The following is a 26308-nucleotide window of genomic DNA, read 5'->3' on the forward strand; positions in this document are numbered from 1 at the left end:
TCAGGTTTGTGGAAGGTCTGGTAGGGGCTCCTGCTCAGTCCTTGCGGGTTGGTGGCTTCTTGGTGGTTTCATGGTGGTTGTCCCTTTTTTCTTTGGGTGTTTTCTTGGGTTTGTCTCAGTGGGTGATGTTTTGTGGGGTTGAGTTGAGGATGGGGTGTTCCTGTTTGGTTGAGCCAATGCTGCTTCTAGCGTCCTGAGTCGTGGCTGAGGAGTTCCCTTTTGGTTGAGCCTATGTTTCTCCTCAGTGGGGTTGAACCTGTGCTACATCTTGATTCTATGGTGTGTCCCTCATCTGGTGGTTGTTTGGAGGTTGCGTTTTGCTAGGTCAGGGTTGTTTTGAGGGTTTGTTCTACAACTATCTCGTTCGTTGTTGTTTGCGGAGCCGATTGATTGGCAAGGTGTTTGATGCGCGGGTGATGGAGGCGTTGATGGGGCTTACGGTTTACGTTGATTTGGGTCCTGGTGGTTAGCTTGTGCTCTCTTAGGGTTTTAGATTCTGGTTGTTGTTTTTTTGGCTTGAAGCATGCGATTATGCTTGTGGTTGTGTTTGTTGGGCAAGGATCTTTGTGGTTGGGTTATTGTTTGACGATCTATGGCTTTTCGTGAATTTTTGGGTTTTAGGCATTTTATATGTTTTTGTCTTGATGAGACTTTGTACTTTTCAGTCTTTTTAAAGATTGAATCTTTATTAATATGTATCATTTTGCTTTAAAAATAATAATTGAAGGGAAAATAGGTTATAATTTAATAAACAGATTAAGAGTAGTTATAAATTATAATTAGGGACATCATACTAGATGATGGTTTATTAAGAAATTTTGTATTTTATGAAGAGAGATTGGACTCTTAAAATTTCAAAATTAATAAGAGAAAACTAACTCTCAAGCATCTAATTAAAACTATATATAATTACTTTCAAAAAAAACTATACACATACATCATTTATTCAATGAATCTCAAAAACTAATTTTTGCTTATAATAGTGATCGAAGGGTGTATATAATTATTCTTATGTTCTTATCACATAGCTTAGTCAAACCCACTCTTAATCCTTGGACAATTAATATGAATTTTACTACTAGTAAACAAAGAGGGAGAAAGTGTAATTTGAAGATGATGTGTTGTTGTGTCGGAAGAGAAGGCACGTAGGTAGCTCCCATTAATGCCGACAGATTAAATATTTCAATGACATGTCGGGGTCCTACGTTTAGGGCTCTACTCCGGCCATCTCCCATTTTTGCTATTTCGCTTTTTTTTTTGTTACATAAACATTTCTTGTTTACTTTTTTTTTTGTAAATATTCACAATGACATTTATAAAGGAATAAACATAAAATTTAACTAAATAATTGTGCCAGCCAAAAAATTCTTCCCCTAGCTATAGCTGCTGTCAGCTACTTTCTTTGAATAAAACTTTATTGGAATAATGTAAAAACATGATTAGTGAAGATTATTATAGTGTTAAACACTCAAACACCAGTAGTTTGTGGGGTTAAAAACTTCAACAGATTGGTTTGTAACCCCTCAAATAGGGGTGCTTAACATTAATATGATGTTCACCAATCATTACTCAAATTCATAATTGTTAGAATATAATATAAAATCATTAAAGTGGCCCTTACGCAAGAGCCCTTTGAGCTTGAAGCGTGGATAAATGCACAGGCCCATCTACCATGTGCTTAATTAAATTCCACTTTTTAATTAGAAAGTGAGGGGAGCAAGGATCGAACTCTAGACCTCTCGGTCATATAGACTCTGATACCATGTTCCCCTCACTTTCTAATTAAAAAGTGGAATTTAATTAAGCACATGGTAGATGGGCATGTGCATTTATCCACGCTTCAAGCCCAAAGGGCTCTTGCGTGAGGGGGCGTGTTAGAATATAATATAAAATCATTAAAGTGGCCCTACCCAACAGTTTAAGCTTTTGGAATTAAGTGGTTATTTGACAATAATGTTCATACTTGATAATGTAATTGTTTACAAATCAAAAGTAAAAGTAAAAAAAGGAGAAGCAGTGCAGGCAAAGCCGGTTAAAGTGGAAAGTAAATGTGTGAAGCGTGAAAGATGCAGATGTGTGAAATTGTAATGGCAAGTATTTGATAGGCTTTCCAGAATGAGACACCTCTTTTTCTGCAGAGGGCTTATTCATGACCACATCCTCCTCCCCTTTCTTATCTTCAACTCCAAGTCTCAAACAAAAAAATGTTAAAACTACTAATATATATATATATATATATAGTATTAATATTATTAATCTAAAAAATCATATTATTTAAATAATATTAAAGTATTATTATTACTAACTTTTTTTTAAGAGATTAATAGATCAATTCATGTAGAACTTTTTAGTTTTACAGTAAAATTTCATCATATTACGTAACATCTGGCCAAACATACACATTTTCATTTTAATTAAAATAAAAAAAATTTCATGTTGGATGCATGTGTAGAAATATCACGCGACAATGCATCAACCATTTTCTACATAATTAAATACATCACCTTAGTCTACTTTAGATTTCCATTGAAATCAATTGATATTAAAATTATCAATAATTATTTATTCACACCTCAAAATGAGGTGAAATGAGGTGGAGAAAGAGAGAGATAGGAAGAAAATAAAAAGTAAGAGTGAGAAAGTATAAGATGTGATAGATGATAAGAGGAGAGAGATGAAAATAAAAATATGTGAAAATGAAGTGTATAAAAAAAGAGGTGTGTATATATCATTACCCTAAAATTATACCTCTCCTATCTATAATGAAATCACATTTACGTTGGTTCTTGATTCTGAGACTCAGAACTAAACATACATGCAATTATTATCTTTGCTTAAACATATCTTGTGCTTTATGACTTTATTAAGCAATTGACTCAGCTCACCTCTCAACTCTCATGAGGAATTTAATTGTTGACTCTAGATAGATCTTCTTCTCCCACATAGTCCCACCTTACCCAAAGTCCAAATTAAACAGGATATTTTTTTTCTCAGAAAGTGGATAGCGATATGGAGTTTGACGACCACGAAGACCTCGAGGAAGAAGAGGAGGAGGAAGAAGAAGAAGAAGAAGGAGAGGTCGAGATGGGGTTCACAGTGGCGCCGCCGGGATTTGACTCGCTAGGAAACTCAGCTGCGCGGTCCAAAACAGGCGGTGGCATAGAACCAGAAGGAGGTGCAGCAGCCACCGCCTTAGGCGTTGGTCGCAAAAATGGGTCCACAGGGACAGTCAGATACAGAGAATGTCAAAAGAACCACGCCGTCGGTATTGGCGGCCACGCCGTCGATGGCTGCTGCGAGTTTCTCGCCGCCGGACAGGAAGGTACGCTGGAGGCCGTAATCTGCGCCGCCTGTAACTGCCACCGGAACTTCCACCGCAAGGAGACCGGCGGCGAAATCACCTCCTACCAGCCACGGCCGCCGCAGCAGCAGCCAGCCTACCACCACCAGTTCTCCCCTTACTACCCCCGTGCCGAGCCACCGCCTTCCGCCGGCTACCTCCACCATCTGGTGACTCCACCGCTGTCCCAGCACCGACCCTTGGCCCTTCCACCGGCGGGTTCCGGCGGGTTCAGCAGGGAGGAGGAAGACATGTCGAACCCGAGTAGCAGCGGCGGAGGAACGAAGAAACGGCACAGAACAAGGTTCACGCCGGAGCAGAAGGATAAGATGCTGGAATTTGCGGAGAGGGTAGGGTGGAGGATCCAGAAGCATGATGAAGCTGCGGTGGAGCAGTTCTGTGAGGAAGCTTGTATCAAGAGACATGTTCTCAAGGTTTGGATGCATAACAACAAGCACACTCTTGGTAAGAAACCCTAATTTCCATCTCTTTGTTAATTTCCATTTTTAGGTCAAGAACATGGTTGGGCATTTTTGGTATCATCCTCTTTTCTCCAACTTCAATGAATTTTAGTCTCAAAATAGGATTATGAGTGAGACAAGAGAACTTTGTATTAATGTAAAATTTTAATGGAGATCTAGCTAGGGTTCTTACTCCTTCTAATTCCTTCCCTAATTAATGTTCAGTCAGTTTATTTTTCCTCAGAATCAATTTTAGCAGCACTCTGAAGCTATTCATATAAGTTAATTTGATTTTATCTCTAAAGAAGAGTTGCTTTGATTTGTTCTACTATGTAATGGGATTTTAGTATTTGGTGATTTTATGGCAAACGATGAGATAAAGTGATAGACATGAACTAGCAAGTGGAAATAAAGACAAAGAAACTTGGGAAGTCCATGGAGTGTTCATGCTTATCATCAAGTGACTGTATTGCAAAGAAAGTATGGAGATGAGGACAGAGAATAAATGCCAAGATTAAGTTGAATTTAACGTGTATGGCATGCAAATGCAATGGTGTTTAATTTGCTTCGTTTTCATTCACATCTGTCATCTATTTCCTGTTTTTCCTCCTCCTCATCACCGCTCTACGATTATCCTTATTTCTCTCTCTCATATTAATGTCTCAACTCTTTAATTTTCTCTTTGCATATTAATTTCTTGACACATTTGAACCGTTCAAACGTACGCGACCTCAAAATTCACAAACTATTCAATGAGTCAGACAAATTCTTGATCCAGAAAGTTCAATAAGTGAACCGTTTTGCTTCGGTCTCTCTGATAGAACCCTTGCAAATTCACCCCACTAGCTATAATTTTATGTTCTTTTTGCCATTAATTATTTTCAGATATTTAATTTCATTCTGCTACTTGTTCAAGACTAGCCAGTAGCCACCTTATCCTCCACTAGCTATTAATCAGTTTTTATGGGCTTTCAGTTAATTTCTTCCTTGACATCTTGGCTAGATGTTAACCCATTGAGTTGATGTAATGATTTAATATTTCATTCTTAGGCATGTAGTTGGAGGATTTGATTTCCAACTATTGTGAATGAAAAAAAAAAGTTTACAATCAGCTTCATATCATTCAGTTTACTGATAGTGAATCGAGAGATTAATCTCATGACTATGGAGGTACATTGATTAATACTAAAAAAAATTCCTTGGCAAATGTTTTGTTTTTCTCAAATTAAATAAATAAATAACCTTTTAATAAATAAAAAGTGTGAAAGTAATTGAAAAACTAATTTAACTGTAAGTCACGCGGGAAAGTCGTACACACTGTTTAATTACCTGAAGCGTTGCAGTGTTGCAGATCAGACATGTTTGCAGGCTTTTTCTGATTTTGATGAACAATACACCACGTTAATGCTGTTCAGTTCTATCATTCACTTTTCCTTTTCTACTTGCTATTATTCTGTCGTTCTTTCCTTTTCTCGTTACTCTTCTTCTATTTCAAAAAACAAGATTGCGACAAAAGACCAGAGTGTAAGTTTTGGTTTATTGTCGAACGTTGTTAAGCACTGAATTGAAGCTTCCTCTAGCTGTGTGTTAAGCAATAATGTTAGTTACGCACTTTTTTTTAGGTGGAAGAGGTAGAATGAGGAAGGAGATAGAAAGAAAAGAAAAAGTAATAGAGAAAAAGTATGAGATATGATATATGGTAAGAAGAGAGAAATAGAAATAAAAATATGTGGAAATGAAGTGTTTAAAAAATAAAATATGTATATACTATTGTTGATGTGTTAAGTACTCCTGGACTCTGGTGTGCCTTCGAGATTATGTTTTCAATTAGTGTGTTGAAAGTTGAAACTTGAAAATGTACTAAGGATTGACACATATATGCCTTTAGTTATGGCAACAAATTAAAATAGCATGTTTTACAGTGAATCATATTACAAATTGGTCTGGTTCATTATTAAACTGAATGAATTATATTTTTACAACTAACGTTCAAAATATATTGTATATATATATATGTATATATATTGTATATATTTTGTTTGCAATATAAATTTTTTTAATAATTAAATAATTCATTTATAGAAAAACTCTTTTAATTTGTAAATCATATTTTGTTTTTTAGTTGTCTAAATGATCCATGATAAAGTTTGGGTTACATAACTCATCATTCAATCACATTTGAGATAAATGAGTTGGAATTAAATTAATAAATAAAATATAGAAATTTCAACTCACTTATCTCTCAGTGTGATTGGATGATGAGTTATGTAACCCAAACTTTATCATGGGTCATTTAAACAACCTTTTTTTACGGTGGATTTAATCTTTCTTTTTTCTGCATTGAAAAACACGGTAGACATATAGCTTTCACATTTAGTAAATGTTATTTATAATATGTTTCTTATTTGCTAAACTTTATTTGTAGATGAAGCATTTAACTTGTAAACCATATTTTTCTTGGTCACAAGACTATACAGAATTAAAGAAAGTATAGCTTTTAAATAGTTTAATTTTTATATTTGATTTATTTTTTTAACATCAACATTTTGGGCACAACACATATGACTGCTAAACTATGAGAAGTCAAGCTGAACAATTGATCCAAGATGAGACATCTTAAGACTTAAGAGATGTGTCTAAAGAAACAGAAGAAGTAGGGGTTGAAAACTAAGTGAGGCACAACAATGTTGGCCGCGCACATAAAGACGGTGGAAACGAGAAAGGACATACATCAAATTCTTTAGTTTGGGAAAACCTAAAGGCCACTTTAGTTGCATTCGGGAGGTTTTGCTGGAGGTGCAGTACCCAACTCGGCCAAAAAGCGTTATGCCAGAGCAATATATCACATCAATTCGGGGTCAACCTAGAGAGCTAGCGGGTCACATAGTCATCTTTCTGTGATGACGATTTCGAGGGTATCCTACCTCATGATGGTGACCTACTGGTAGTAATATTACAGATGCCGAGTATGACGTTAGAAGAGTTATCATCGATCAATTGTTCAGCGGACGTCATTTGTTATGTTGAGCATTTCTCTCTTCTCCAAGACTATAATCAATAACAAACAAGGAACAAGGTATTAAAGAAGCCAACTATAAGGGTATGTTTGGTATGTATAAGAAAAATAAAACAAAAGAAAATGAAAAGAAAGAAAGTGTTTAGAAAATAAGAAATTCGTAGGTTTGATCGACTGAAAAAAAAAAAAGACGTGTGAGATAAAAGAAAAGTGAATGTTTGTAAAATAACATAAATTTTATTTAAAAAATCAAATTTGATAATTAATTTGTTTAAATATATTTTCAGGAATATTATTAAAATTATTCATCATTGTGTATATATAAACAACACAAAATGTTTTCGATCCTCAAGTTTTCTTCACGCATTAGGGGAGAAAATAATTTGTGTGAATTCACCCTATTTCTAGCTTTGCAAACATCAAGTCATAATACTCTAGTTCAATGTGCACAGCATTAGGAAACCATCAACTGTTAAATCACCGAGTCTTGAAAGCTAGAGGCATGTTGTGGAACGTCGACCGAGACAGAAACAAACTCAGCTAGTCAGCTATGATCTCATTGGCCTTTTCCTTTGCTTCTGATTTGTCATTGTGGTTGCCTGCATTAAATGATAGTGTCAGTTGACTAATGTCTAATAATGGAAAAGCCAATCCTTTACTACAGTAGATATGGTCAAATTAAAATCAGTAATGATATATACATACCTCATTTTTTAAACACTCTATTTCCACTTTTTTTTATTTTTATCTATCTCTTTTAATCATCTATCACATCTCATACTTTCTCTCTCTTACTTTTTCTTTTCTTCCTATCTCTCTTCCTTCCACCTCTTTCCACCTCTTAAAGAGGTGTGTACAAAACATTATTCAATTACTCCCTCCGTTCCTGATCTTTTGTTGTTTTAAGTTTTGGTCTAAATTCCAAAACATTTGTTGTTTTACAAACTCAATGCATTTTTTCTCAATTTATTCCATGTATACCCTCATTTAATACTCTATCTCTCACCTACCACCTTTTATTTTCACCAATCAAAATCATAACAAGTTTTTTAACCAATAATTACTATTCTCTTTCTTCACTCTAACTCAACATTAAATAAGGGTGTTTATGTCAACAAATATTTCAATGATTGCACTCTTAAACAATGTGCATAACCTTAAACAACAAAAGATCAGAAACGGAGGGAGTAAAATCTAAAGCATACCTGTGGTTGTGGACTTACTAGGTCTCATCCCATGTTATTATGTTAACGTGCATCTTCATATTAATGTGTAGTTGGGGGTGCTGCATGACTTGGAAGTTGGAAGTCGGAAGCATAAGCATTTGGCGCATTTATTTATCTATTTTCTAGTGGCTTTGAGAAGTACTTCCTCCGTTTCATAAAGTTTGTAGTTTAAGATTATGGCATAAAGAGTAAGAAAATAATTATTGATAGCATAATTTAACTAGATTACCTTATTTAATTTTACTAGTATGATGTGCAACTATTAAATTATACTTAGATAGAGAAGAATATAATTAATGGAGAAGAGTTGTGGTTGGTTAATATGAAAGGTGATAAGTGAGAGAAAATGTATTAAATGAGGGTAGAGGTGGAAAAAATTAGCAAAAAATACATTGATTTTCTAAAACAACAAACATTTTAGGATATTGAAAAATTGTGCAAAACAACAAACTTTCTGAAACGGAGGGATTACTATATTATTATTCATGTGTTTGGTACGTTGTATGTTAGGCACACTACAAAAAAAACGTAATTTAGTGGGGGTTTTTTTTTGCACTTAGCGGGGGTTTTCAACCCCCACGAGTTACTTAGTGGGGGTTTTGAAAAATCCCGAAGTTACACTCCCCACAAATTATTAGCGGGATTTTTTAGCAAACCCTGGTACCTGCATATGGATTTAGCGGGGGTTTTTAGCGGGGGTTTTAAACCTCCCTTATCCACAAGCTTTTTTTAACAGGGGTTTTCAACCTCCCTTAATTGCAAGAGATTATTTATAGTTTTAAACCTCCTTAAACCTTCCTTGGCTACTAGAGTTTATTCTAGGGACATTTTTAACCTCATTTAATTGTTGAATACACAGTTATTGAATATTTAAATGCACATAATATGAATTAATAAAACTCTATTGCAAATAACTAATGTAATGTGATATAGTTTAAAGATTCAAATCCAAACAAACATCCATAGTGAGAAACTTAAGTTGCAATATCCAAAATACAAAACACTAAATAAAATCCATGGTGAGAAACTTAAGTTGCAATATCCAAAATACAAAACACTAAATAAAATAGCACTACATGTTGCTAGCATTGTATGATCCGCTTTCATCCGAATGTATGTTGGATGTACTTCCAATATCATTTACCTGAAATAATAAATTTAAATATTTAGTAGATGATAAAAATACTTATAAGAAGAGTGATAAAAAGAAGTACACTAATTAGCATTGCATATAAGAGAACAAGACACACTAATTAGCAATGCTTATACTTAACCTGCATAAATATGTTGTGTTCCCAGGCAACAAAGACTTGATTGTTCCACTCATTAGCTAAAGTCTTAATACACAGTTACCATTGGTCCTCTACAATATCTAAATCATAACATGCTTAATCTGTCTCTAGTTTCTACAATTGATTATGAAGAAAGATAAGCTGATTAAACATGCAGATTAGTGTTAATTTTGAGAAAAAAAGAAGCATTTAAATGCCAAAAGTCACTCACTATCCTGAACAACCGCAAATTAGTGGTTGTTTGGAAATTCAGAATTGGCTCTGGACTGGACCCCACCCTGTTGTGTCAAAACAGAAGTAGAGAAAAAGATAAGGCGTCACGAGAGAGAGAGAGAGAGAGAGAGAGAGAGAGAGAGAGAGAGAGGGAGGGAGGGAGGGAGAAAGGGATAGGACATTAGATGAAAAGAAGTTAGTTTCATGCACAAAAGAGAATTTTGACAGACTTCTGATATGTATTACTAGTTGTAATTTTGACAGACTTCTCAGTGCAAATCCATTCAAACAAGCATGCCAAACTAAAATCATAAATAATGCTTAAGAATTTAAAATCACATACATGTGATTCAGGAGCAAAGAATTGAGCCATTTCTTCAGGGATCTTTCCTTCCTTCATTATCATGTAGGCCTTAAATGCATTCTCTAAATTGGTACACTTCTCTTGCCACTGCCTAGAAGAAGATGAAGTAGCACCGGATGAAGAAAAGCTCAAACTTGATAGTCGAAGTCCACTGTTCTTGAATGTATTAGTAGGAACTGCTCCCAAACCCATACATCGCACTCTCCCATGACGCTCTACCCCTAGCACTCTACCAACAGTATCAAAAGGAGAAACTTGAGACTCATCAACAGTGCTTTGTGTCAATCCCACTTCAATTTGTTCCTATAACATGGAAAATGTAAATATTTAAAACACTATCATGATAAATCTTCAATAGCATGATAATTGAAAACAACATAGTCAAACTTACCACTACACCCATTGCTGCATCATTGATAAAGGATCCATCCTTTCTTTTATGGGTTTCGATGTATAATTGTGCACGACTTGGTTGCTTCCCAGTTTTCAGGAACTAACATAGAAAAACTAAATTCAAATACAAATTAAAAAGTTTGATAAAGCGTAGAAATTTATATGTTAGTGTCATTACTATCTCATGTCTTCTTCTCGAGTTAGCTTTAGAACCACCAGTATGTGGAATCACTTGTTTGCTTCGATTTTCTTTATTTTTTCTACAAAGTTCCTGTGGAATAAACAAGAGCTATATAATGAGACTAAGCTAAATAACACTCATTAAAGTAGCAATAATTGTACTAGATAGGCACACCATCTGAAATGACCACAGACACAACTACTAACTGAACATTTTCAGTATGTGTTATTTTCAGTATGTGAAATAGACATATCATAAAATAACAAAATCTACAACAGTATCAACCCCAAACCCTCCTAGCCTGCAAATCCTCAAGATTCAAGAACAAACAGGGGGGCATTCATTTGGCCAGATAATCGAGCAATCTAGAAAAATCATAAACATCAACACAATGTAATCTACAAAAAGAAAACTGATCAGCACAATATCAAACCAAAGCAGAAATTTCCAAAGTAGTATACTATCTAGAAATATAATCAATGAATTGAACAAACGAAATCAAACCTGTGTTGATGGTTTAAGACGATATTGGATAAAATGAGCCCACTGATCTTTATCTATACCATTCGGCACATCACTTATGATTTCCTCTCTACTCAAGGCTGAATTACTCACTGGTGCCCACAAACTCTGCCTTTTTGCAGCCCATTTCTTTCCCATGCTAATTTTGCAATATCTTCTTGCAATGCCTTCTGTAGTCCTAAAAAAAATCGGGTCTTCCAAAAAACAAGCATTTCTCAGTATGAAATTCACATTATGTATAAGTATGAAATTTAAAAGATTTTAAGTTATGTATGCATATATCTTATACACTACTAGAAAAACTACTTTTAACATCGGGCCAAAATCACTTTTTACATCGGTTCATAACCGATGTAAGTAAGGGTGATGTAGTATGTCACCACCTTTTCACATCGGTTGTACAACCGATGTGAAAAGTAATTTTTCACATCGGGCGAATCAAATAACCGATGTGAAAAGTATACATTTCACATCGGTTGGTAGGAAATAACCGATGTGGAAAGTTAGACATTTCACATCGGTTCTTTTCGCAACCGATGTGAATACTCTTTTTTTTTTTTTATATACATATTTTACATCAGCTGATTTTCTAACCGAGGTGAAATGTCCTTTTTTTTCCTTTTTTTTCCAGTTTTTTTACAGTAATTTGAGCTGAATATTCATTGATCATTAATAATTGATCATGCATTGCCAAATATTTTTTGGAAAAAACCAAGGAAACGGTCCAAAGCCAAAATACAAAGTAACCAAAACTAGCTAAGCTAAAGATAAACTAGCTAAGCTAAAGAAAAGACTAAGGTAGTAAAGTCTCGAACTACTAAAGCAATAAGATAGTAAGAACTCTAAAGCTACTAATCCAAAGGCAACAAACTGCCCAAATGTTACTGCCTATCCCAAATTTTACCAAGCCTTAAATGCATCCAATACAACAAAAAGAGATTCACTACCACTTGAAATTCTGAGCCACGCAATTCAGCAGAAAAAGTGCCTCATATGAATCCATTCAATCATCTCTCCATCAATCTACTGTCCATATCAGCAAAATTCCCAGCAATTCAATCAATCTAGCATAAACAAACTAATGATATGATCAGTATATCAGCTAAACAAACTCAACAAGCAACATATAGCCAAAACAAAGACAAAAGAGAATAAAAAACTAGAGTATAACAAGGTACGTACGCACGCATCAAGTGCAGCAAAGACAAATGCAGGTGCAGAAAAAAGCACAATACAAAGAGAGCTAAGGTTTTTCAGACAGTTTAGGCATAAACCTGATAAATTCTAAGGTTTAATCAACTCTAGAAAACAAGTTGCCCAACTGTTTCGCAAATCATACAACTCTTCTTCTGTTAATGCCGTTGGATCATTGAATACCTACAATTTGTACAATGGGTTAAAATACAAGGTTTGTGACATTTTGATGAAGAACTCAAACAGTGAGATAAACTAATTAAGAGACAAACATTTAACTTATCATAAAATTAAAATACCTCATTCCAATACTTAGTAATATTAGCAGAGACAATGTCAAGCATATTCTTCATCACATAATATCTACAATCATTCCCATTAGGCTGCAACCTTGCCTACAAATGAATTCGATTCGGCTTTGTGTTACCTTCTGGAAGCATTTCTTTCAACAATCCAAGCAAATCAGTGAAACTTTTATCACTCCATCCATTTTTCGCCTTCAAATTAAACAATCTTAACACAGCTGACAACCGTGTAAAGTTTGTGCATCCCGGGTACAAAGGTTCTTCCTTGTCTTTACATAAAGTATCATACACATGCGCTCTCTTGAATGATTCTTCTCCAATATCATGTATCATGTCTTCCAGCCGATCATCCGTATCTACACATACTTTCTCTCTTTGTGATACACTTGGAGTTACTACTTCACCATGCCATATCCATCGCGTATAATTTTGACAAATCCCTTTCCAAGCTAGATGGTCCCTTATTTCAGCCTTAGTAAGTTTTGGGTCCCGATTCCCACAAGAAACACAAGGACATGGAAAAAGCCCCTTATTGTTTGGAAGATTCTTTTCAGCAAATTCTAGAAATTCTACCACTCCTTTATCAAACTCATCACTTAATCGATTAGCTCTCATCCAACTACGATCCATAACTACGTTCTGAAAATTAACACATACTAAATTAGAGAATTGTGATAAACTAGATACAAACTTAACATTATTGACACTAGAACCAAACTCATCAACATTTTCCAAATCATAAACTAAAGACAACCTAAAAATTAATTGAAGAAAATCGAACATGAACAAGCATTCAAATTAAATAAGTTTAAAAGCGATTCACGAATTCAGAGCCAGTTTTAGAAAATAGTTTTAAAGTGAAAACAAACTTACAGCAAGATGGAAGAGTTTTGCAATGGCTGGTAGAGTTTGCCGGAGCTGGAGTGGCTGGAAGAGTTCGCAGACGAGGGTTCTTGCTCTGAAAATCACAAAAAACTAGTTAATTGAAGAAGCAAAAGTAGTTCAGTGTACACAAAAAACTAGTTAATTGAAGAAGCAAAAGTAGTTGATTCCAAACACTCTGAATTCTGAAAATGCTCAATTTCATTCAATAATAACTCCGATGTTGAATTTGCAAAACCCAATTCAGTGTAGATAAAATTGGCAGTGTACAAAGTAGGATTCGGAAGCCAGGAAACAAAAGAAGCAAAAGTAGTTCAGGAAAGCACTATCAACAACAATAATAATTGATTATATTCTCAATCATGCGTTACCAAAACAGAGTCTTCTTTCTGTAACCCCCAATTCAACCAAACACAACAGAATACAAAACAGAGAACCAAACACGATTTTAAAATGAAGCAATTAACCGAATCCAAAGAACAATAGAAAGCAAAATTTACCAGCAACACCGATGAGACAAACAAAAGTGGTGAAGGAAAAGGGAAACGCAGAACGCGATGCTTAATAGTTGAAACTCGCAGGGCAATGGCGTGCGTGCGTGTTGCTTCTACTTCACAAAAACGTGAAATGGATTCAGAATTTGAGATTGATTCCACGCCAACAAACAAAAATCGAAACCCTAAGTTTTGGAATTTTAATCAATTTTTTCCCTTTTTCTTGCTCGTTTCTGTTGTTTAGGGAAAAATTGCAGCAAAAATCTCAGCAACCAACGAACACGAAAATTAGCTTAAAGCAGGGACGTAGTTAACTGATTACAGAGAAGCCCAAATTCCAGCAAACTTACCTTGTAGCAAACTTAGTTTTCCATCTTCTTCCTGAATCGGCAAAACCCACAAGCTAGGTTTCCATCTTCTTCCTTAATCGGCAAAACCCACGAAGCAGGAGTGGCGGCGAATCAAGAGCCACGAGCAGGAGCGGCGGCCAGTCACGAGTAGAGCGGCGGCGAGCAACGACCAGAGCGGCGGCGAGAGACTGAGTTGCTTGCGGCGGCGAGAGACTTGTGCGTGTTGGGGTTTTGGTGAACTGAGATTTGTGCGTGTTGGGGTTTTGTTGTGTGAGAGACTTTTCACATCGGGCATAATCCCAACCGATGTGAAAAGGTACTTCACTAAAATTTCAAAATTGCCACCGCCTAGACCTTTTACATCGGGTTATATAGAAACCGATGTAATAAATGACTTTTCCCATCGGGCCTAATCCCAACCGATGTGAAAAGTCTCAGAAAGTTCACCATAATTTCAAAACTGCCACCGCGTTGCCTTTCACATCGGTTATGACATCAACCGATGTGAAAACCTCGATGTGAAATATACTTTTTCTAGATAGGCACACCATCTGAAATGACCACAGACACAATTACTAACTGAACATTTTCAGTATGTGTTATTTTCAGTATGTGAAATAGACATATCATAAAATAACAAAATCTACAACAGTATCAACCCCAAACCCTCCTAGCCTGCAAATCCTCAAGATTCAAGAACAAACAGGGGGGCATTCATTTGGCCAGATAATCGAGCAATCTAGAAAAATCATAAACATCAACACAATGTAATCTACAAAAAGAAAACTGATCAGCACAATATCAAACCAAAGCAGAAATTTCCAAAGTAGTATACTATCTAGAAATATAATCAATGAATTGAACAAACGAAATCAAACCTGTGTTGATGGTTTAAGACGATATTGGATAAAACGAGCCCACTGATCTTTATCTATACCATTCGGCACATCACTTATGATTTCCTCTCTACTCAAGGCTGAATTACTCACTGGTGCCCACAAACTCTGCCTTTTTGCAGCCCATTTCTTTCCCATGCTAATTTTGCAATATCTTCTTGCAATGCCTTCTGTAGTCCTAAAAGAAAATCGGGTCTTCCAAAAAACAAGCATTTCTCAGTATGAAATTCACATTATGTATAAGTATGAAATTTAAAAGATTTTAAGTTATGTATGCATATATCTTATACCTTGATCATTGTATCAAAGCATTTGAAGTTCTTTAAGATTCAAGCTTTTACCACAAAGAACTCTAAAAATTGTACAGAATTCCACCAAGGTTGCAGTCACGTGGTCTGGAAACAAGTTACGAATTGCTAATGGTAGCAATTGTTCCATAATGATATGATAATCATGACTCTTCAACCCAAATATTTTTTTTTCTGCCTCATGAATACATCTAGAGATGTTACTTGAGTAACCATCCGGTACTGCAACATTCTTCAAAGTCTTGAGAAACAAAGTTTTGGTGTCACGTGTTAGTGAAAACAAAGCAAGGTGATATAGGAGAAAGCTTATTTAACTTAGAAATAAGCTAAAAGACGCTTTTAGGTAGTTATAGGATAATATCATAAGCTAAAGACACTTCCATAATTACTTATGTCATAAGATAAGCTAAAGAGGAAATAGGATAATAGGATAATATCATAAGCTAATTGTATATATGAGCTTATCATGACACTTCCATAATTACTTATGTCATAAGATAAGCTAAAGAGGAAATAGGATAATAGGATAATATCATAAGCTAATTGTATATATAAGTTTATCAAGACACTTCTATAATTACTTATGTCATAAGATAAGCTAAAGAAGAAGGCATCATTATAAAGAACAAAACAACAACACAATCTCAGATTACAAAAATGACAAAGAGAATAATGTAATCACAAAACTGCATTATGATTCAGATTTGAATACTTACGATGATGCCAATCTAATACACAGTTTCGTAGATTGTGTTTTGCCTCCAATCAACCAATCAATCTTGTTTCTCTGAAACGAATGAGGAAGGTCAAATACACAACCAACCAATCAACCAATCAATCTAATACACAACTCATGGATTTGCTCTAGTTTAGTGATATATATTGATTTGCTCTTCTTTAGCATAAAAAGGAGATAATCATCCAGGTTTGAATGTTAGGGTCATCTGCTACAAAATACACTGTTGATAGCATAAAAAGGAGATAATCAAACAGCATGTTACATTCTCACAGTGTAAAATGGGGAAACCAAAAGCTACAAACATATAGGACACTAAGATGAACAGTAAGGGAGACAAGACAAACATAGGAGCAGGACTTTTCTTTAAACACACAGACTTGAATGCGATGCATTTCTGTTAAAATAATAAGAGTGACTCAGATCCTTGGGTGAAATTAATTTCTATGAGCTCTCCTCTAAATTCTTGGAAGAATCCTTATGACTGCTGGAAATTAATGTAGAATGAAAGAGACATGAAATATAACTTGGAGCCAACAAGGCAGGAGAAGATAGCTAGAAGATTCAAAATCATTTGTTTTCTCTTTGACTTTTGTTGCATTATATTCTCTTATTCCCCTTACTATCTGATCTTGCATATCTCAATATGTATTTTCATTCATGATATGCTTCTAATGATATGTAATAGTGAAGCGAACAGCACAATTAAAGGACAAGTTTACTCAAACAAAATCATGATATGCTGGATTATAAAAAGCAAGAAAATATAAAAAGCACCTCATAGTCATGATATGATATTATTCTAGCATATTATTCTATCAACAATCAAGGCAAGTTATCTCTATTACATAACCTCAGAAGCATATCATTCTATCAACAATCAAGGCATTTTATTTGTTTACTAGCTGACAGTTCTTGTATGTGCAAGTTTTATCTGTCTAATTAGCTCTTCAAGGGCATTATTGACTAACCTAACATGCCTAAAAATTGATGGTTTGGCAAAAAGAAAGAACCAGATAACAATTGGCAAACACTGTTTAGAGTATCTATATTTCTTTCATTTAATTCACAAAACCATATGGATTTGTTCCCTTTTTAAGCACAAAACGACCTCATGTCATTGTATAAGCTTTTTAAGTGCACAAACTCTATGACTTTGTGTTCCCCTCCAAACCCAATTGTGTCTACTACTGATTATACATATCTACCTACACGTGGTCATTACATATATGAATAGTTTTGTTTTGATCATTACATACTGTGTTAGTGAATGACAATACAAAGTGTCCTGTGTAGACCACTTAATCTGACTTGCAAACCAGCATTTTGAAGACCAAACCAGACCCAATTTCCCAAATCAACTAATGAAAACCTAATTTAGAAATCTGAATAGGTTAATTAAGAAAAAATCGGAACCAGAGAATGCAGCATGCGACGGAGTAGAGGTTGTTGAGTCTCTGAGCGATGGATCCATGAGAAAATCGCAGAGAGAACTGCGAATGAAGAAGAAGAAACCGTTAGTCAGCTTTTGAAGCCAAGAAAAGCAAAGGTGAAAAACGAGATCAAATCGGTGGAAAACAAGGTCATACCGACGGTGGAGGAGGCTGTTGCTACGGCGGCGTGCGGTGGTAGAAATCTGTGGAGGTTGAAATCGGTGGAAATCAAGTTGCAATCGGTGGAAATCGGTGAAAAACGAGATCAATAGGTGCAAATCGGTGCAAATCGGTGCAAATCAAGTTGCAATCGCTTGAAATCGTGAGCTTCCATGGCGAACGAGACTGAGAACGAGAGAGAACGAGAACGAGAGTGAGAAGTGAGAGTTCTAAGAGTGAGAGTGCGAGAGTGAGAGGGTTAATTAATAAAAAAATTGCGGGGGTTATTAAAACCCCCCTTAACTATTAAAAATTATCCACATTTGCGGAGGTTATCAAAACCCCCGCTAAATAACCCCCTAAATAGCGTTTTTTTTGTAGTGGCATAAGCCCATAAGGAACTTGTTCTAAGTATTAGTTAAACTAGATCCCCATGAGGATATGTTGGGTTGTTAGTAAAAAAAATACGACAAAATAAAATGAAAAGAATGAAGAAGAAAAGAAAGAAAAGAGAATGCAAAATAAGATAAATTTTATATTGTTTGGTTAAAGAGAAAGTTAAAAAAGTGAGAAATTAAAAAATATTGGTGTTTTAAACATTATATAAGACCTCTTGATTTATTTGAACTTGTGTTTTCTTCTTTACTGAATTCTACCCTTTCAAACGCAACATAAAAATAGGTTTCAAGAGAAAGTATTTATTGAGAGAGTGTACATTTCGTCCGCACATGTAGTGTATAGAATTGCATGTGATAGACTGATAGCTCACAAGCAATCATACTTCAATTTCACACGATTATGGACAAATGTGGATATAGTGTAATTTTCCAAACACACTCTCACAATGTAATTCCGCACGATGATGGGCAAATGTGGCTACACGATTATATACATTTTTGTTGTTTGAAATCCGTTTTAACAATAATATTACTTACACACCTCTTTTTAAAGTGGAAGAGGTGGAATGAAGAGAGAGATAGGAAGAAAAGAAAAAGTAAGAGAAAGAAAGTATGAGATGTGATAGATGATAAGAGCATCTCCAATGGGGGCTACTTAAATTCAGTTGGCAACTTAAGCAACGTTGCTTATTTTGGAGCACTACTGGAGCAACATGACGTGGCAGTTGGGTTGCTTAAATTTAAGCAACGGTTGCTTATTTAAGCAACGGTTGCTTATTTTCTCTCTCCTTACTTTTTGACTAAAAAATCATATTTTCTCTTTCATTCATGTACTTGTATAGTGTCATTACCTTGAAATAATATAAATATAAGAGGTATAATGGGACTCAACTAAAAGTAAACTAAGCAACCGTGGTTGGAGCGAATTCTGCTTAGGTTGCTTAAATCCTAAGTGTCAGTCTGGACCCACCGAAATAGTTTTTAAGCAACCAAACTAGCAACTATGATTGGAGATGCTCTAAGGGGAGATAGATAGAAACAAAAATATGTGAAAATTAAGTGTTTAAAAACCGAGGTGTGTATCTATTATTGTTGTCGTTTTAATTCTTCTTGGACTAGGTTCTGGATTGAATAATATTTAGTTTACAAAACAATTCCACCTCCACCTTATAAGATAAGGTAAAGATGAGAGAGAAATGAGTGATATGATTTAAGAAAATGTTTGGTACACACCTCTCCACCTCTTAAAATTTAAGAAGGAAAAAAGTGAAATGCGTGATATGATAAGTGATATGATAAAATGAAAGAGAGAGATAGAAAGAAAAATAAGATGGAAATGATTTGTAAGACCATTTAAATGAGGGTATTGAATTTTATTTTCAACAATTGAACCAATGCAATGAGGCTGTTGAATGACCCGTTGAACATTCAACTAGTTGAAAACATTCAACTGGTTGAATGAATAGTAAGTGGGGGTCACTTAATACACTTGACAAAATCTCATTGGTTGTGGTGATTTCCAGATTTTTATCTCATCATAATTATTTGGGGTCAATTATTTTGTAGTAAATTAAATTTTTTTTCACCAAAATTAGTCATTTTCTTTTTGTCTATAAATAGAAACTTGATTTATTTGATTTGGATACAGAAAAAAAAACGACATTTTTCCCTATAGTTTTTCTATTTAGCCTCAAATAAACTCTTGTTTGTAGCTCTAAACATCTTTTTAGTGAAATAAACCCAACAATAACTCTTTTAACACCCAAAATTCTGTCAATTACCCTTTCGATAATTGTTATTAATATATAATCACAAAAACAAAAACATAAAAGAAAATACGAATATGAAATAAAAGTGGTGGGGTAGGGTGTTGAATTTTATTAAACAAAATCATTGTAATGAGTTAAAGTTGAATGTGTGTTGAATTATTAGGTGGAAGAGAGCGAATATGATGTGGAGTGTAAAAAGTGAAAAAGGAGAGTGTTGAATCTTAAAATCATTGTACATAGTCTAAGAGAGAAAATGTGTGAGAATATCTCATGATTTGTGATGTGACAGGAAATGTAAAGAGAGATAAAAAAGAAATGTGTGAAAATGAGATGGAAGAGAAAGTGAGTGTATATGTAACATTACTCATTCAGGATTATGATTGTAGAAAATTAATAATGCAGAGAGGCCTGGTGGGTTTCAAATAGAAAGGGCTAAATAGACTACACAATCTTACGTTTCTGGAATATGACCCTACTTGATCTGGACAATAGCTCAATAACAACAAAGATGGGCCTGGAGAACATTTTTGATAATTTCTCGCTCAGACCAATACTCAAATCATGTCAGTCATTTTATCATCCAAGCGGTCTGAATTGAATTGATTTTTTATTTATTTATTTTAGTTTAACTTTTTTCCTGTATAAATCTAAAATTATACATAATATATAATCAATACAACAATAAATAACTTATAACATCAAATTAGCATTCATAAATTATAGCATGAATTTAATTTATATGCACTAACTGTGTAAAGAATTCTTCTACACATGCATCCAATCACAACTTTTTCGTTTTACAAGTTTAACTAAGACATGATAAATGGCTTCTAATTGGATGATTTTGTAAAACGTTTTTCCCTGTTATTCAGTGAAACTCTTATAACATGCCCAATATTTTTAAAAAACATGATCATGTTCACTTTGATTGACAACAGTGTAACTTCACGTTGAAGGAAAAAGGCATGAGTTCTGATTTTCCTCAATGTTTCAATGCTTGCAACTTCGCAAGGCCCAACTCCAAGAGATTTATATGAATAGATAAAATAAAATGGAGAATTAATAGATCAAAGAGTAAATGCATAGTATATATTCGTTCAACTAAAACAACAAATCAATTGCCATTCACATTTAGAAAGTAATATGAAGTCACACATGTAGAGCACATACACAGTAAATAATGAACGGGTTTCAACTTCCAATCATAATATCCTTACAGCTCCACAAACTAGGCGTCTAAACTGGCAAAGGAATATAAAACGTTTCATGTTTATCAACACAAACCTCATCTTCGGTATATTACATGGTGCTTTTCGACCCCATGTGTGTCACTGAGGCTGCAATAGTTCTTGAATATGTTTAACAGCACTATCATAATGCACAAAGCCCATAAACCAAAACTCATGGTTGTCAACAGAGATAATCTGTATATACTTCTCTGATGGGTTGGTTCTGCTTATTGAAGGGTTCACCGCTCTCAGCTGATGCAATGGAATGACCACCTATTGCATGAGAAGGAAAGTATACATGTGAAAAAATGTGATTGAAAATGGGAAATTAGTGAAATAAGGGAATATCACAATGGCAAGTAAACAAGTGTGGGTTCAATCTTCTTAGGATCTTCTATTTATATGAGAAAATAGAAATCATAAACTTCACTAAGTTAAATAATAAAATTGTAGACCAAATTACCTAAGGGTTACATACATAGAGTTCTGTCTAAAAACTCTAAAACTTAAAGAATTGAAAATAACTCTTGGAGGCATTTAATTTGTTTATTACCTCCAAAGAATAATGAATGTAACTGAATGAGTGCTGACAACATTCAACATGTTAAAGGTTATGAACGGATTATTTCATGTCAAATTTTCACCCAACTTTGTCATGTGATATTTTCATGTCTATCTCTGTTGAGGAGTTAAATAAATTATGATGAAGTCCCACCTATTTAATGTCTATCAAGAGAGAAAGAAAACAAAATTTTCACAATGCCATGTCAAGTGCTATACCCTGAGAGGAACCAAATCAACCAATCCCAAGAAAAGCAACTAGATGCAGGTACGTAAAAGACTTTCAGTTTTTTCCCTTCGCAAAAGACTTGAAGTTTTCTTCAGGGTAGCCTTATTATTGTAAGGATTTAAAGTTTAAACAAGGAATCAACCTATGCAAATTATATAGTATTCTGAATTGAAAATTAAGTTTTCTATTATACGAAAATGAGGGAGCTAAGCTCCTTGCAATTGAGCAAAACTTCCCTAGAAGCAGATTACTCAAGAATGAAAACGAAAATAAGACTGGCATTAAGAAGTGCAGCCACCCCTCCTATCTCTAACTGCTTCACACCAAATTTTCCACACTCCCCTGTCCCCTCTCCTTTTCACCCTCTATCTCTTTTTAATGTCAGGGTAGATGAGGCATGTGTTAACCTAAAGGGCATCATCAAATAAGACAAATATTCATAATGTCTCTCATGGGTTCTAAGTGTTATGTAGGTCACACTCCCTCATACGGATTTGATGACACCTAGATTTCAAATCCAGCTTTGAGAAAATTGCAGCTCCCTCCAATTCATCCAATAATTCCTCTATGACAGGGACAAGGGCTGGGACTAGGAATGATAATACTATCAAGGACTTGATAGTCCACAGAAAATCTTCAACTCCTATAAATAAAAATGAATTTTCAAATTGTAGTGCTGTGACTTTGAGATACAGTTTAAATCAAGCTTGGTTACAAAAATGTTGAAATTTAAGTATTCTATCATCTCAACTGAGCTAAACTCCCCTGGGAACAGAACACTCAAGAATGAAAAAGTAAATAAGACTCAGGAATTGTAGCCATCCCTCACGCCCTTAGTCCCTTAAGCCAATTTTTCCATACTCTCTCTTTCTCTCTCTCTCTCTCTCTCTCTCTCTCTCTCTCTCTCTCTTGTAATGTTATTCCTCCCCTTCCACTGATTCCCGAATCCCCACACATTCTCACATGCACTTCAACTGTCCCTATTTGGTTATGATTTTCTATCCCTTCCCTGACAGTTAGTTTTCCACCTCCATCCTATTTTTGTTAATTCTTCTTGTTCTTCTCATAAACCAGCAGGCCGTTGACTTTGGCCCAATCTGTTTTCCTCCCCTTTTATACATGTATTTTAAGGGCCTATCAAATTTTTCAATCAATGACTATAAATATAATTTTTCTGTGAAGTGACTCCCCCAGTTTAGGAGTCAAATCCTTGAAGGGATTATTAGGTTATTCTGATTTTATATTTTCAGATATTATATTTTTTAGAATATTACATTCAATACTACTTATCCAAAATTTTAAATTTATTAGGGTTTGATATTTTTAAAATTTATCTAGAATTTCATATTTAACTAGAATTGCACGAGTTACAAATACCCCTTAAGTTCTTTGAGTAATTCAGACTTTAACATATATTGAGATTTCTCGTCCTTCAAAGAGTATCTAAAACTATGTCAGAGCAGCATTCTAGGTTTATCAGTCAATGACTCAATGGAGTAGCCTCCCTAATTGACATAGTTATGATTACCATCCTTGACTCAACATCAATTATCATTTTCTTAATTATGAATCTTGTAATATAGTAAGTCCTAAATAACACAATAATCCTTAAATATAGTGCTCGGATTGACGGTGAGCACACAATCTACAGCACGATAACTTCACAAACTACATTTCGTAGCTTTTTTCTTCACGAGGCTCCCAAGTCCCAACAGCAAAACCAAACAAACAAATCATCATTATACCTCACTAGCAACAGTTTAATCTCCTCAAATTGCATCATTGATAAGAATTAAAAAACAGAGCACTAAACTATATAATTGTAATCCCTAATCAAAATCTGAAGAAAACATTTATTCTCAATTTCAACATACAGATCATTAGCTACTCGTTTTCTTACTAACTACTAGAATTCCAGAACCGAAGTTATCATGTACCACGTGTTAACAAGTTATCCCTCACCCTCCAAAAACAAAAACAAAAAATGTATCACACACATTTTGAGTTTTTATTAAAAATTTCAAACAATATCAGCAAGCCTGTTAGATCACTGCCGCACTTAAAAGTAACCCTTAATTCCAAGAAAAACAAACATAGCGGAACTCGGGAGCGGACCTATGTCTTATTAAATTATCCTGTTTCGGAATGTGAGCAACCCCGGCACTTAAATTATTTCAACTCATCTCTAAAAATAATAACAAACATCTACTATTAGGAAATAATCACAAAAAATGAAGCTATTCACAAATCATGGCCTCGAATCAATCTACCGAATCAGGAATGCACGACAAATCACACATATTTATTGCATTTCACAACAGAAGGAAATAACAAGCAAGCAAGTAACTTGAAGCTGACCTTATAATAGCTCCACTGAGTCTCCTCACCCGTCTGGTAAGAAAGCGGGTTATCACTACAAAACGCCAGCTTCGCAGTCGACAAATATAAAACCCCCATCACAGGTCCAGCTGAGGTTGAAAGGTAGCACGCATAAGTTCTAACAAGCTGCTCCTCCGGAACAGTCTGAAAAGTTTGCCTAAATATCTTCTCATAGCCCCCTTCAGCAAGAACTTTTGTTGACTGAGCAATCCTCCCCACAGCAGCATCAGCAAAACTAGGACCCGTTTTCACTATTCCAAAAGGGCATCATCAGCAAAATCAACAAAAGGGGATCAAAATGCAAACTATATTTCAATCTCTTAGAAGTTTGATCAAAATTAATGAAACAACGGAGAGAATTGAGATACATACAGTGCTGCCACATGTTTCCGGCGAGATCTTCGGCCTTCTTGGTAGCTTCAGCGGCTTTCTTACCCCATCTTCCGAGAGCATCCTTCACCGAATCCAAAGTATCTGCCAAACAAGAATTGTATAAGTAGCATGATTCATGAACATGGTGGAAATCATAAATAGAGAGAGAGAGAGAGAGAGAGAAGTGAGTGTTACTCTTAGCAGAAGAATTGGAGGTGGGAACCGGCGAGGGAGAAACATAGGGATTGGACTCTGTCGGCATGGTGGTGGCGGCATCGCCGCGTGCATCGAGTGGAGAAGGAGTGTTGATGGGTTGAGATGGTGGTGGTGGAACGACGTCGTTGGGGTCGAGTTTGGGGTAAGGAGCGTACTCAGTGGAGTGAGAATCAGAGTCATGGGGTTTGGTGGGGGTGGTGGTAGTGGCGGTAGTGGTGGTGGTGGGGGGTTGGGGGTGTGGTTGATCGCCGCTCATATTGGTGATCTTCGTCTCCGATGAAGCGGTGGTGATGATTGAGGACTGAAATGAAACGTGGGTGGCACTTCGTTGAATTGAATTGAAATGGTCGATCGATGATTCTCTTGAAAACCGTCAAATGAGATTTGACTGTTAGAGAAGGCTTTTGTCTTTCTCTTCAACGATCTTTCTAGATCTCACCGTTCATTGTTTTTCAAAGGAAAAAATAATGGTCTGGCTGTTTATGTTTCCTTTGACTTTTCCAAATGGATATCAATCAATCTACACGTTGCTTGTTAATTTGGATTATAGTTTGTTTTATGGAATTAAAATATTTTATGGAAACACTATAGAAGTTGCATTGAAGTAATTTTTCTTCTATTCAAATTCACTCATCGATTTCCGTGTTTTCTTTGCTTTCCCTTTTCCCTCCCTCCAACCAAACAAAGCATAATGGAAATGAGTGTTGCTATATAGCAGGGGTGTACAAGACCCGGCCCTACCCGCCAACCCGTCCCGGCCCAAGCCTTTATGGCCGTGTTGAACCCGGCCCGATCATTAAAAGATACCGGGTTGGGTTGATCATTGAGTTACTCGGCTTCGGATCGGTTCGGGTCAGGGTCGTGTATAGAGATTTTGGGGCCTAAGGCGAAAATATTAAAGTTATTTTATTTTGACAAGAATTTTAAAGAGACATATATATCATATCAATTTTCAATTTTTTATATTAACCTTCTAGTTTTTTAAATGCAAAATCATTTGTCAGAGTTTTATACAGTAAAATAAGTTATGAACAATAGAACTAGGAACATAATGAATAAAACAACGTGAGATTTTGCTACACTTTAAATTCAAATATCTCATTTAATAATTCACTTCAACGTGGAAAAAAAAAATTAGAGAAGAAATAATGAGTGAAATATGTGAAAAACATTGTATAATACTATAGATACATAAGTCATAAAAAATAACTATGATAAGTAACACAAATTAATTTTTTCAATTTTGAGAATGTAAAAATAACGGATATTTATTTACTTATTTGTTGGAAAATGTAAATTTGTTATACAAAATACTACTACTAATAATTACCAAAGTTGCACTTCTAAGTTCTCACGTTGCATTTCCTCTGTTGCCATTAATATTACTTAA

At 35.1% G+C, this 26308-nt stretch overlaps 4 protein-coding genes across 4 annotated transcripts; 1 reads left to right on the plus strand and 3 right to left on the minus strand.

Annotated features, from left to right (window-relative positions):
• Positions 1-2816: 2816 nt before the first annotated feature.
• On the plus strand, positions 2817-4311 carry LOC130720687 (zinc-finger homeodomain protein 2-like). The gene has a single exon (XM_057571370.1). It carries the CDS (start codon positions 3010-3012, stop codon positions 3817-3819), a length of 810 nt encoding a protein of 269 aa, XP_057427353.1. The 5' UTR covers positions 2817-3009; the 3' UTR covers positions 3820-4311.
• A 4804-nt stretch (positions 4312-9115) lies between these two features.
• On the minus strand, positions 9116-11146 carry LOC130748127 (uncharacterized). The gene is made up of 4 exons (XM_057601280.1): positions 10991-11146; positions 10304-10405; positions 9892-10215; positions 9116-9187 (listed from the first exon to the last, which is right to left on the minus strand). The coding sequence occupies exons 1-4, from the start codon at positions 11144-11146 to the stop codon at positions 9116-9118; spliced, it is 654 nt and encodes a 217-aa protein (XP_057457263.1).
• A 1387-nt stretch (positions 11147-12533) lies between these two features.
• On the minus strand, positions 12534-13217 carry LOC130732118 (uncharacterized). The gene has a single exon (XM_057584230.1). The coding sequence runs from the start codon at positions 13135-13137 to the stop codon at positions 12598-12600; it is 540 nt and encodes a 179-aa protein (XP_057440213.1). The 5' UTR covers positions 13138-13217; the 3' UTR covers positions 12534-12597.
• Positions 13218-21034: 7817 nt separating this feature from the next.
• LOC130720729 (GEM-like protein 1) lies at positions 21035-25395 on the minus strand. The gene is made up of 4 exons (XM_057571423.1): positions 24898-25395; positions 24703-24804; positions 24310-24581; positions 21035-21434 (listed from the first exon to the last, which is right to left on the minus strand). Exons 1-4 carry the CDS (start codon positions 25172-25174, stop codon positions 21261-21263), a joined length of 825 nt encoding a protein of 274 aa, XP_057427406.1. The 5' UTR covers positions 25175-25395; the 3' UTR covers positions 21035-21260.
• Positions 25396-26308: the final 913 nt, after the last annotated feature.

The sequence above is a fragment of the Lotus japonicus genome, chromosome 1, assembly GCF_012489685.1.
Source record: "Lotus japonicus ecotype B-129 chromosome 1, LjGifu_v1.2".
NCBI lineage: Eukaryota > Viridiplantae > Streptophyta > Magnoliopsida > Fabales > Fabaceae > Lotus > Lotus japonicus.

What these genes read in the sequence shown, in the direction of transcription:
- LOC130720687 (XM_057571370.1), top strand. Translation starts at nt 3,010, where the DNA reads ATGGAGTTTGACGACCACGAAGACCTCGAGGAAGAAGAGGAGGAGGAA.
- LOC130748127 (XM_057601280.1), bottom strand. Translation starts at nt 11,146, where the DNA reads ATGGGAAAGAAATGGGCTGCAAAAAGGCAGAGTTTGTGGGCACCAGTG. An exon ending in GTCTTAAACCATCAACACAG is followed by an intron (nt 10,406 to 10,990) that starts GTTTGATTTCGT and finishes TTTCTATGTTAG; the next exon opens with TTCCTGAAAACTGGGAAGCA. An exon ending in TCTTTGCTCCTGAATCACAT is followed by an intron (nt 9,188 to 9,891) that starts GTATGTGATTTT and finishes TTATTATTTCAG; the next exon opens with GTAAATGATATTGGAAGTAC.
- LOC130732118 (XM_057584230.1), bottom strand. Translation starts at nt 13,137, where the DNA reads ATGGATCGTAGTTGGATGAGAGCTAATCGATTAAGTGATGAGTTTGAT.
- LOC130720729 (XM_057571423.1), bottom strand. Translation starts at nt 25,174, where the DNA reads ATGAGCGGCGATCAACCACACCCCCAACCCCCCACCACCACCACTACC. An exon ending in CTCCAATTCTTCTGCTAAGA is followed by an intron (nt 24,805 to 24,897) that starts GTAACACTCACT and finishes CTTGTTTGGCAG; the next exon opens with ATACTTTGGATTCGGTGAAG. An exon ending in CGGAAACATGTGGCAGCACT is followed by an intron (nt 24,582 to 24,702) that starts GTATGTATCTCA and finishes CTTTTGGAATAG; the next exon opens with TGAAAACGGGTCCTAGTTTT.